General features: G+C 40.6%; 1 protein-coding gene across 1 annotated transcript; it reads left to right on the top strand.

Moving 5' to 3' along the window:
- Positions 1-2379: 2379 nt before the first annotated feature.
- TRMT10C (tRNA methyltransferase 10C, mitochondrial RNase P subunit) lies at positions 2380-6740 on the top strand. The gene is made up of 2 exons (XM_021692505.1): positions 2380-2491; positions 5409-6740. The coding sequence occupies exon 2, from the start codon at positions 5418-5420 to the stop codon at positions 6687-6689; it is 1272 nt and encodes a 423-aa protein (XP_021548180.1). The 5' UTR covers positions 2380-2491; positions 5409-5417; the 3' UTR covers positions 6690-6740.
- Positions 6741-12531: the final 5791 nt, after the last annotated feature.

The raw sequence follows: 12531 nt of genomic DNA on the forward strand, positions 1-12531 counted from the left end.
CTTCAAGACCAGTCCTGGGGCGCCTGGGTGGCTCAGTCGTTAAGCGTCTGCCTTCGGCTCAGGTCATAATCCCAGGACCCTGGGATCGAGCCCCGCATCGGGCTCTCTGCTCGTCGGGAAGCCTCCTTCTCCCTCTCCCACTCCCCCTGCTTGTGTTCCCTCTCTCGCTGTGTCCCTCTCTGTCAAATAAATAAAATCTTTAAAAAAAAAAAAAAGACCAGTCCTTCCAGTTGTCTTTCACATAATATAAAAACAAATACAAATTAAAAATAAGAGATTTAAGTCCATTTCCAGAAATGGAAACTCAAAGTAAGCTGCCATATCTACAAATTGGCTTCTATTCCCACCTGTCTCTTCCTTTCTTCCTGTTACAAAGGAATAGAATTTCCTCCTATCCAAGACCAATTCCCTCCAATTGTCCTCTGAATACCATCTCTTCCAATCTTCTCAGGAAGTTCACTCTTCTCACTATCTTTTATTTTCCTCACTCCCTTGCTAAAAATCCTATCAGTTGGTCAAGTCTCTCCCAACATAACAGTAATAATAAAATTTAACAAAGTAACAAAATTTCCTGGATGCCACACCTAGGAACTGAACCCATTGTATATTGCCCCTGCCAAATTTCATTAAAACATTTACACTTGGGCGCCTGGGTGGCTCAGTTGGTTGAGCGACTGCCTTCGGCTCAGGTCATGATCCTGGAGACCCGGGATCGAGTCCCGCATCGGGCTCCCTGCTCGGCAGGGAGCCTGCTTCTCCCTCTGACCCTCCCCCCTCTCATGTGCTCTCTGTCTCTCTCATTCTCTCTGTCTCAAATAAATAAATAAAAATCTTAAAAAAAAAAAAACATTTACACTTGCTGACTCCATTTTCTCATAATCCACTAATTCCTTAACCACTCTCATCTGACTTCAGCCTCCAAACCTCACAATATGGTCCCAACGCAACGGATGCCTCTCAGTCTGTGTTACGTGATATATAGGCAGCATTTGACCTAGTTGACCCATTTGAACCTTACTGGGTCACTCTTCCTTGAAACGCTCTTCCCTTGGCTTCTGTCATATTCTGATTATTTCCCCCCTATATCTCTAGCTGCTCATTTTCAGTCTCCTTTGCTTACTCCTCCTCTTTACCCAGACACTGGGTAATCTATTCTACACACATGGTTTCACAGACACTGGTTTCAAAGCCTCTTTCATAGCTCTCAAATCTCTAGCTTTGGTTCATTCCCTTTCTCCTTAACTCTAGCCCCATGCAGCCAACTGCCATATATTGTAAAGGAGACATCATCTGACTTTGAAGGGAGCTCAGTCATTATGTCTAAAATTGCTCTCACCAACTCTGCCCTCACCCCATCTACTCCTTTCCCCCTTCCCTGCACAACTAATCACTGTCTGTCCCAATGCTCAAAGTATAATATTGACTTCTCCTTCTACCCCCAAATCCCAATCACCAAATTCTATCATTTTTACTTCTTAAATATCTTCCAAATCTGTTACTCTGTCAATAGTGTCCTTTGATGTACGAAAGTTTTTAATTTTGTATAAAATGTCTGCTTTCTCGTTGCTTGTGCTTTTGAGGTCATATACAAGAAATTATTGCCAAATCCAATGTCATGAAGTTTTCCCCCATGTTTCCTTCTAAGAGTTTTATAGTTTTGACTTTTATGTTGAAGTCTTTGATCCATTTTGAGTTAATTTTGTATGGTTTTAGGTTAAGGGTCCAACTTTTTTCAGCACCATTCCTTGAAAAAGACTGTCCTTTCCCCAGTGAATGATGCTGTGCCTAATGCTTTAATAGTGACAACTAAATTAAAACACTTTAAAATGTGCTGGCTAAACAAAGCACCTGCAGACTGGATTTTGACCCACAGGCCACTAATTTGCAGTGTGTGACTTAATTTTTCACATTAAATTTAACAAATTAGCTAAGGGGAGTGAGAGATATTTTGTGTTGCCTGTCATGTTCCAAGCAATGTACCAGGTGCTGGTGATAAACTGGTCACAAAGGTTCATTGTTAAAGTCCTAGCATCAAGCTGTTTAAAGTTGAGTGAGACTTGTGAAAACATCATTTTATTTTAGCACTATGTGAGTAAATGCTGATAAATACGTGCACCAAGCAGAGAAGAGGTTAAGAGAAGAGGAAAAGAAATATTTTAAATAGTGGTGTAACAAAATAAAACCAGCTACAAGCACACACCGGTTGAGAGGATCCCTGGCATGGCCCCAAAGCCAGCAACCAGCATCCTCCAGGACAGTACTGGTTTTCAGGCAGAAATGATTTCCTCTAATGGCAGGACGTCATAAGGAAGCGCCGGGGAGAGTGGGCGGGATTTCCGGCCGCGGCTGACCCGTAAGGTACGGAAACTAAACCGACTAGCGTAGTTGCGTGAGGTGCGGATTCGTGCGCAACCTTTCCACGCCTGAATACCGCGTCCGTTCCGGGTCTCTGCGTTTGGCACCAGTGGGAGTCACTGTCTCTGCACTCCTGGTATGGGCATGTTTCTTGTCTTCTTAATTGTGTGTTGAGTGAGAGGACACGGGAAACCGTTCTAAGATACACTTAGTGGAGCATGTGCGCCAAGAAGGCCCACAGATAAGTGGAAGCCCAGTGATTTTTAAATCCCTGGAACAAGAGCAATGTTTACCAAAATGATATCCTTGTTTGTTTTAAAATTTGGGTTTCAGGGGCGCCTGGTGGCTCAGTCGTTGAGCGTCTGTCTTCCGCTCAGGTCATGATCCCAGGGTCCTAGGATCGAGCCCCGCATCGGGCTCCCTGCTCAGCGGGAAGCCTGCTTCTCCCTCTCCCACTCCCCCTGCTTGTGTTCCCTCTCTCGCTGTGTCTCTCTCTGTCAAGTAAATAAATAAAATCTTAAAAAAAAATAAAATAAAATTTGGGTTTCATTTCTATGATATCCTAAAAAACCTTTACCGGTTACAAAGACAAAAGTCTAAAGACTTTGTTTCTGAAATCATGTTTCCCATATTGGGGCTGAGGACTCCCCGTTAAGTATTTCAGGGAGTCTAAATGGTTTTTTCTTTAAAAGGTGACTGAACATAGGGCGCCTGGCTAGGTCAGTTGAAGAGCATGCGACTCTTGATATTGGGGGCCTGAGTTCCAGCCCACGTTGGGTGTAGAGATTACTTAAAAAGCAAAACAACAACAACAAAAACTTAATTTTTTTTTTTTTAAGTAAGCTGTATACCCAACCTGGGGCTTGAACTCAGGGCACCCCCCCCATCAAGAGTCACATGCTCTACCAACTGAGCCAGCCAGCTGCCCCCCCAAAATAAACTTTTTTTTTTTTAAGGTGTCTGAACATGTTTTAAATGCGAAAAGCATTGGTCCATGATATTTATTCAAAAAATACTTGAATGATTCCTGGGAGCCATAAACTGCCAAGCACTGGGTTCAATGTTAATATAAATAGTCCATGGGGTGCCTGGGTGGCTCAGATGGTTGAACATCTGCCTTCAGCTGGGGTCATGATCCTGGAGTCCTGGAATCGAGCCCACATTGGGCTCCTTGCTCAGCGGGGAGCCTGCTTCTCCCTCTCCCTCTGCCTGCCAGTCCCCCTGCTTGTGCGCTCTCTCTCTCAAATGAATAAATAAAATCTTTAAAAAATAAAAATAAAAAAATAAATAGTCCTTGTCCTGATAGAGTTTACTGTCTAGTCAGGCAAATAAGTAACCTGGCAATTACAAAACAGTGTTACAAATATGATAGAGAGGTAGAGGGTGCTATAAGAACTAGTAGGAGGAATACTTGATCTAAAGCTTGAGGTGAAGAATAGCTAGCTGAAGAGGTAAGCAAAAGGTAATTTTGTGGAAAACTTTAAAAGTCATGTTTATAAGTTTGGAATTTAACCTGACAGCTATGGGTTTAAAAATACACCGTGGGGACCATACGAGTGTATTGATCAGATTTGCACTGAGGCAGGCAGAGCAAATCTGGAGGCTAGGGGATGCAATTAAGATAATGGGATTCAAAAGAAGTTAATGGATTCAAGATGTATTTAGAAAGTAAAGTGAATGTAATTCAAATAGATTATAGATATGGTGGGTGTGAGAGAGGACGGTAATAAAATGACCCCCAGTTTCTGGCTTCAGCACATAGGTGAATAGCAGTGTCTCTCCCTGAAACCATGTGGAAGGTAAAGCAGATTGGAAAGGGAAGGGAGAGAGATTATTTTAATATGTTGCATTTGAAGTGTTTCTTCTGATGCGTGGTGGTTGAAGCCACAGAGGTAGATCAGACCTCACATGGAAAATTTTATATTGGGGGGGGGAAAAGAGGAGGAGGGCTAAAGACAGAATTCAGAGGCACATCTGCTATTAAAGGAGGGGAAGACATTTGAGCATCAGGGCACAGCTTAGAGAGCCACTCTCAGAAGCATGCAGAGTCATTAAATGAAGCAGAGGGAAGAAGGAATTTTTCAAGTATTTCAGTTGCATTTTGTAAAATGTTGATTTCCTTTTTTTTTTTCTTCAAATCCTGCACGAGTTTCACATTTTTAAGCATCTTCATTGTTTTGTGGATATCCAGAACTTTAGGAAAAATTGTGGAGCTTATATAAATTTGCCCTAATTTTGGACATTTTGTTTGGCAATAACATTATTTGCTGCAAAATAAACTCTGAACTGGAGAAAAGAGGTTTATTTTGTTCTTGTTTTTAAAGATTTTATTTATTTGGGAGAGAGCGTGAGTGGGGGTGGGGAGGCAGAGGGGGAAACCAGACTCTCGGCTGAGCAGGGAACTCGATATGGGGCTCAATCTCAGGACCCATGAGATCATGACCCAAGCTGAAGGCATCAGCTTAACCAACTAAGGCACCCAGGCGCCCCTATTTTGTTTTGTTTTTAAATCAGTAGGTCTTTCTATATTTCTGTTTTGAAAACATGAAAGCATTGATACAGCAGCTCCTAAGTGCTTTTTACTAGTTGCCATCCTCTATAATTTTTCTGCCCTTTGTCTTACTGTCTTCATGTGTTGCTTATGTTAAGGAGCTTGTGTTTGGATCTGTATCCGGACTTAGTATAGAATGGAGAAGAATATAGCATCATGATCTCACCCATATCAGCAGAACATTACTTTCTTATCCAGTAATACTGATATTCTGGGCCCCTAGATACAAATCTAAAAAGGATCTTTCTTTTCCTCAAAGCAATAGTGAAATTTATGTCTAAAATAAGAACCCAAATAAGTTTTAAACTTTTTGCCTGATGAATGATCACAGGCTCTATGCCACAGGAGTCTAGGAAAAATTAATGGTACAACAAAGTTGTGCTCACTTTGTGTTTCAAAAATCAGTTGCTTTTTTGGTGTCTCAAATTTATACTTGCACAATTAGTTGACAGGTTTTAAAAATCTTTATCTAACTTTTCATTACATTTTGCTTCTTTTGTAGGGGTCTTACATGTCTGTTTTCCTCAAAATGAGTGGTAGTATCACCTTAAGATCTTGTGCCAGATTTTTGGTGCCACTTACCATTCCTGGGAAGAGAAGGCTTTTATGTTCAACAGCTCTGCAGAGATACATGTCTTCCAAAATACCAGCTGTGTCCTATCCTAAAAAGGAGAGTACATCACCTCTTGAACAGCTGGGATTGGATGGGTGGAAAATTACAATGAAATCCACTGTGGAAGAAGATGATGTTTCAACAGTCTCGAGTAGCAAGGATGAAGATCCCCTAGCTGCCATCAGGGAGTTAATTGAGATGTGGAGATTGCTTGGCAAAGAAGTACCAGAAGACATGAGTGAAGAAGAACTTAAAACTGCTATGGAATGTGTTTCTAAATCATCAAAAAAAAAATACTTAAAATATTTATATATTAAGGAAAAAAAGAAAAAAGCTAAGCAAATAAAAAAGGAAATGAAAGCAGCAACAAAGGAAAAAGCAATAAAAGAACACTTGCTAGAAACCACTAAGGAAGATAAACAGCAAAACTTTCTATTTCTGCGACTTTGGGATAGGAATATGGACATTGCCATGGGCTGGAAAGGTGCTCAGGCCATGCAGTTTGGACAACCTTTGGTTTTTGACATGGATTATGATAATTATATGAAACCAAGAGAACTCCAGAATACTGTTTCCCAACTTCTAGAAAGTGAAGGATGGAACAGAAGAGATGTTGATCCTTTCCATCTTTATTTCTGCAACTTTAAAATAGATGGTGCTTATCATAAAGAGTTAGTTAAACGTTATGGAGAAAAATGGGACAAGTTGCTTTTAACAGCAACAGAAAAGTCTCATGCAGATTTATTCCCAAAGGATAGTATTATATATTTAACTGCAGATTCTCCCAATGTTATGACTACTTTCAAGCATGATAAAATCTATATAGTGGGATCTTTTGTTGATAAGACTATGCAGACAGGCACATCCCTAGCCAAGGCAAAACGGCTGAAGCTGGCAACAGAATGCCTTCCATTAGATAGATATTTACAGTGGGACACTGGTACCAAAAATCTTACCTTAGATCAAATGATGCGTATATTGTTATGTCTGAAAAACACTGGTAGTTGGGAAGAGGCTCTGAAGTTTGTTCCTAGGAGAAAACATACTGGTTATCTGGAGATTCCTCAGCATTCTCAAGAGTTTATCAACAGATTGAAGAAGTCAAAGACCTTTAATTCGTTTCCAAAAGGCTCTCTAAATAGACACACACAGAAATGGTGGCTTAAATGAGAAAATTTGGTAACTTAAAAAAATAAATGGTCGCAATATATGTAAATCAAACCATGATGCTGTATGCCTAAGCTTATACTGTAATGAATGTCAGTTATTAATAAAACTGGAAGAAAAAATGGAGTGGGAATACAATTCTACTGGTCTTTTTCTTCCTGAATGGAATTCACTTATTCTTTCTTTTAAAAGTTGTCTTTCCAAACTAACTGAAGTGTTTTTTCCCCAGTTAAATTTCTGCAAAACTTTGGAAATATATTTTGTTTACTATAAAAATAAACTTAATAATCTTAGTAAAAAGAATTGTCCAAGTTTGTTGAACCCAGTAAAACAATTTTACCATTGCTGTGGCTTTTTTGTGAATATTTTTGAGTCTCAGACTCCATTTTCTTTTTCTTTTTTAGATTTTTTTATTAGAGAGGGGGAGAGAGTGTGCATGAGTGGGGGCGGGGGGGTAGAGAGAGGGACAAGCAGACTCCTTGCTCAGCAGGGAGCCCGATGAGGGACTCCCATCCCAGGACCCCAGGATTATGACCTGAGCCAAAGGCAGGTGCTTCACCAATTGAAACACCCAGGTGCCCCTCCTTTTTTTTTTTTTTTTTAATTTATTTATTTAGAGAAGGGGGAGAGGGAAAGAATCCTCAAGCAGATTCCCCGCTGGGGGCAGAGGCCCCTGATCTGAGGCTCAATCCCAGGACCCTGAGATCATGACCTGAGCTGAAATCAAGAGTCACTGGCTTAACTGACAGCCACCCAGGAACCCCTCCATTTTCCTTTTTTTTTTTTTTAGAGATTTTATTTATTTGTCAGCACAAGCAGGGGGGAGTGGCAGGCAGAGGGAGAGGGAGAAGCAGGCTCCCCGCTGAGCAGGGAGCCTGACTCGATCCTAGGACCCTGGGATCATGATCTGAGACGAAGTCAGTAGCTTAACCGACCAAGCCACCCAGGCGCCCTCCATTTTCCTTCTTAAATGTTCTTTTAGCAATGTCAACAACTACCCTTTTATCAGAAATTGTTTTTTTTCTCTTAATTATTACTTTTATTATTATGTTATGTTAATCACCATACATTACATCATTAGTTTTTGATGTAGTATTCATCATTCATTATGTTTTGTGTTTTTTTTTAAGATTTTGTTTACAGAAAAGACTTTAAACTTCAGGTTGTGGTTCACTTATTGAAGTAACATTTGGTACAGTGCTGGACATGTCATAGGCACTGAAGTTTATTGTTTAACTGAATTTTGGTTAAAAGGTTAAGACATCCCTTGGCATGTCATGGGATTTGCCTATATTATGAAAAACGGGTTTGGGGGGATGAAATTTATTTTGTGTCCTCTTAGGAAGAAAAAGGGGGGTTTACTTGATGACTGTAGGAAGAAAAGGGGGGGTTTACTTGACTGTTACATACAGCACTTACCTATTGTATAGAGAGCTTTCCTTTTTTTTGAGACAAAGAGCATGAGCTGGGGGAGGGGCAGAGGCAGAGGGACAAGCTGACTCCCTGCTGAGCAGGAAGCTGGATCAGGGGCTCCATCCCAGGACCCTGGATCATGACCAGAGCTGAAGTCAGCTGCTTAACTGAGCCACCTAGGTGCCCCAGCTTTCCTTTTCTAGGAAAAACTTTTCTCCAGCCATGTGACTTGAGTGGAAGCTGCCATATTTTTACAGACCTTGTCCTGGCCACAGCTGATTATCCCCAAGGAAACACCTCATTCAAACTTAGAGATAGGCTAGTCAGAACCCTTTTCTAGGATTTTTGGATGTGAGAACTAAACCTGTGTCACTATCTGATGGCGGACTTGACAGGAAGCCCTGGAATTGATGGTGGCCTTCCTTTTTACGAAGGAAGACAGGCTATATAGTAGGGAGTGAAGCTTACATATAAAAATAAGACCAATTTTTGGAGCTGTTTAAATCCCTGCTTCCAATTATCCCTGAGGTACAGCTATAGATTTGCCTTTAGCATTCATTGGTTGTTTGAACCTCATGTAATACCCCGGTAATTTCTCTAATAAATTCCCCTTTTTTGCCTAAGCCAGTTTGAGTTGGGTTTCTGCCACTTGCTACCTAATAAGTCCTACTATACTTGAGAAAATGTGTACTTGTTTCCTAAGAAAAGAACTTTAGGAAATGTTCATTGTAGACTACCGCACTCTTAAATTTTTTGAAAACATAGGAAATAGAGATGGATAGCCAACTACTTCTACCTAATTTTGGAACTGGAAATTAACATGAGATGCAGTCCAATACATTTCTTAAAGCAGGATTTAATCTTTTACCAAATACTACTAAGTACTCTGCCAAGCAATATGCAGTTTACATGAATTAAACAATTATACTATTATTATATATATTATACTAAACTACAATTATAGTACCTATAACTTAGTTGCTTAATAGTACCTTTTTTACAGATAAGGAAAATTTACTCAAAATTCAGCCTTTAAGTGTAGTCTCAGAATTCAAAAGATCTGTCTGACTTTAAAGTCCCGGCTTTCAACCTATAAATTATACACTCTATAATAAGTCGAGTATGAAGTGCAATGGAAAAAACAATGGATGCCTAACCTAAACTCATGAGTGGGATTAGGAAGGGCCTTGAGAAAGTGATGTGTAAACTTAGAATTGATGATAAATGTGATATGAATGAATTTCAACCTTTGACCCAGCTAAGTGGCAAGGTGCTACTATTTGAGCCATTTGAGATACAGTGAAGATAAAACAGTATAGTACTTAAGAACAGGGTTTAGGATTTCCTGGCAGGACTGGCACCTAGAGCGAGGCAAACAAGGCTTCTAGGGCACCTTACTGATCTCCCAAGTCCTAGCCCTACTCCCTGGGTTCCAGCTACACTATAGGCTCTGACGCCTAAATTGCTTAATCTCTTGAAATTTCAGTTTTCCTCCTCTATAAAAAGGAGATTAGAAATAGTTTTTGACTCATATAAAACATTTAATATTGAGTCTGGCCCATAAATGCTAAGTAAATATTAACTAGTTATGTAATTTAGGCTATGTTCAAAATATATGGAATTTTTTTTTAAGATTTTATTTGTTTATTTGACAGAGATGGCGAGAGAGAGCATGGGGGGGAGGAAGGGGGGGCAAGCAGAGGGAGAAGCAGGCTCCCCACTGAGCAAGGAGCCCAAAGTGGGACTCGATCCCAGGACCATGGGATCATGACCTGAGCTGAAGGCAGATGCCTAATCAATTGAGCCACCCAGGCACCCTAAAATGTATGGAATTTCTAATCTAGTATATGCAAGTTGTCTTTTTGAGGAGTATATTCTTATTTCTTTGTTGCAATGGTATGCTAAGGTATTTCATTGAGGTAACACTAGAATTTAAAATTTTAATTAAAAAAAGACCATTTTGTTTCCAAATGGCTAAGCAGTAACTGATTTCTTTCTTTTTTTTTTTAAGATTTTGAGAGAGAGAGAGAGAAAGCATAAGCATGGGGAGGGGGAGGGGCTGAGGGAGAAAGCAGACTCCCCATTGAGCAGGAAGATCTATACGAGGCTCAATCCTTGGATTCTAGGATCATGACCCGATCCAAAGGTGGACATAACCGATCCAGCCACCCAGGTGCCCCCGATTTCTAAGACTCTTACACAGATAAATTACAATGGCAAATTCATCCACAGTTTAAACTCATACAAATTTAATTTTCCAAATGTTTTGGAATTTGGAATTTAACAGACCTAGATACTTCCCAGTCACTAAGTAGGAAGTAGTGGCTCTTCTATCTCAAACACTCAATAATTTATAGTATTCTTCCACTCTGAGAGTCATTTTTTGTTGCCTACGTTCTAATTATCTTCTTACCTAGTAGGCAGATGTTTTCATGTAATACCATTTCTAGCTCTCTCCTTTTGCTCTTTTCAAATATGCTACCAACTTCCCAAACTTTAATTATTAAAACAATTTTAAAAGGAAGAAGTCTTTACTTGTTAACTATTATCCCTACTATATTACCCATTTTTAAGTTCTTAATATCTAAGCCAGTCTTCAAGCAAGTATTAAGAACTTACTGTTTCCATTTCCTCCCCACACTGCTATTCAATAGCATATATGCTTTAAAATTCCCAGTAGCCATATTAAAAATAAGTAAGCAGATGAAACTAATATATTTTATTTAACCCATATGCCCACAGGATTATCACTTCAATGTGTAATCTGTATAAAAACTAATGAGATTTTACATTCGTATTTTTTTATATGCTAAGCCTTCAAAATTTGGTATGTGTTTTAATGGTTACAGCATATCTTAATTTGAATGCCATTTGATCCCCATGACCACCCTTAGAGGAGGTACAATTATTTTTTTATATATTTTTTTAAGATTTTATTTATTTATTTGTCAGAGAGAGAGAGAGGGTGCACAAGCAGGGGAAGTGGCAGACAGGGAGAAGCAGGCTCCCCGCTGAGCAAGGAGCCTGATGCGGGGTTGGATCCCAGGAACCTGAAATCATGACCTGGGCTGAAGGTAGATGTTCAACTGACTGAACCACCCAGGTGCCCCTTCTTAAGACTAATTTCTGTTAACACTTTTAATATAGGGCAAACCCAGAAACTCCAGGTCCCTAGGCAAGGAATTGACCCCATATGGCAAGAGGGTAGTATAAATATAGGGAGACAAGGAAGATGAGTCTAGAAAGTTAGGCTAGGGCCCAATGTAACACTTGGACCTCATTCTGCAAACCCTAGGGATTCAGTAAAGTTTTATTTTTTTTAAAGATTTTATTTATTTATTTGACAAAGACACAGCAAGAGAGGGAACACAAGCAGGAGGAGCCCAAGAGGGAGAAGCAGGATCTCCGCGCAGCAGGGAGCCCGATGTGGGACTTGATCCCAGGACCCTGGGACCATGACCTGAGGGGAAGGCAGATGCTTAACGACTGAGCCACCCAGGTGCCCTCACTAAAGTTTTCTAAGTAAGGTTGAAATGACTGCAATCTTAACTGAATGAGGTAACTTCTTTTTAAAAAGATTTTGTCAGAGAGAGAGCACACAAGCAGGGGAAGCAGCAGACAGAGGGAGAAGCAGGTTCCCCGCTGAGCAAGGAGCTGAATGTGGGACTTGATCCCAAGACCCTGGGGTCATGACTGAGCCAAAGACAGACGCTTAACTGACTGAGCCACCCAGGCCACCGAGGTAACTTAAGTTGATATGACAATTACGACCTACAGAAAAAGTAGTTTTACCATTTGGCTACGTGACATTAGACAAATTACTGTTTGGCCTCAATTCTCATAGCTAATTAAAAAGAGAGTAATTCTGCATTGGACTGTTGTAGGGATTAAACAAGATAGTGTCTGACACAAGAGGGCGCCCCATAAATATTATGTTTTGTTTTTAAGACTTTTTTTTTAAGTTTTATATATGCAAATAATCTCTACACCCAACATGGGGCTGGAACTCAGGAGCCCGAGAGCAGCCCCACGCTCTTCTGAGCCAGCCAGGAGACCCCACTGCCCTTTTTTTTTTTTTTAAGAAAGCACAGGTGATCCAGAAAGACCAGAATGAATAGAGCAGGCTCGCTTCAGGGGTAGTCACACCCTGGTCTGCAGAAACCTTACATGATTCCACCAACGTTTGCAGAGTGATGCTCCCAAAACTCCCCCACTTCTCCGGACCAGAAAAACCTAAGCAAGCTCCAGTCAAGTCCCTAACCAGACACGCAGCCCAACCTTCCCCGCCCTTCGTTGAGAGGCGACTCGCAGATGATGTCACATTCACTTCCGTTTCCAAAACGGCCTCTTTTCACTTTCCAGGGCCGCTCTAGGCTGCTGCCTCGCCAGCTAGCTCCGAAACTCAATGGTTGTTGGGCGGGGCCGTGACGTC

Source organism: Neomonachus schauinslandi, chromosome 1 (genome assembly GCF_002201575.2).
Source record: "Neomonachus schauinslandi chromosome 1, ASM220157v2, whole genome shotgun sequence".
Classification (NCBI taxonomy): domain Eukaryota; kingdom Metazoa; phylum Chordata; class Mammalia; order Carnivora; family Phocidae; genus Neomonachus; species Neomonachus schauinslandi.

Coding starts and splice junctions, on each gene's coding strand:
- TRMT10C (XM_021692505.1), top strand. CDS start 5,418: ATGTCTGTTTTCCTCAAAATGAGTGGTAGTATCACCTTAAGATCTTGT.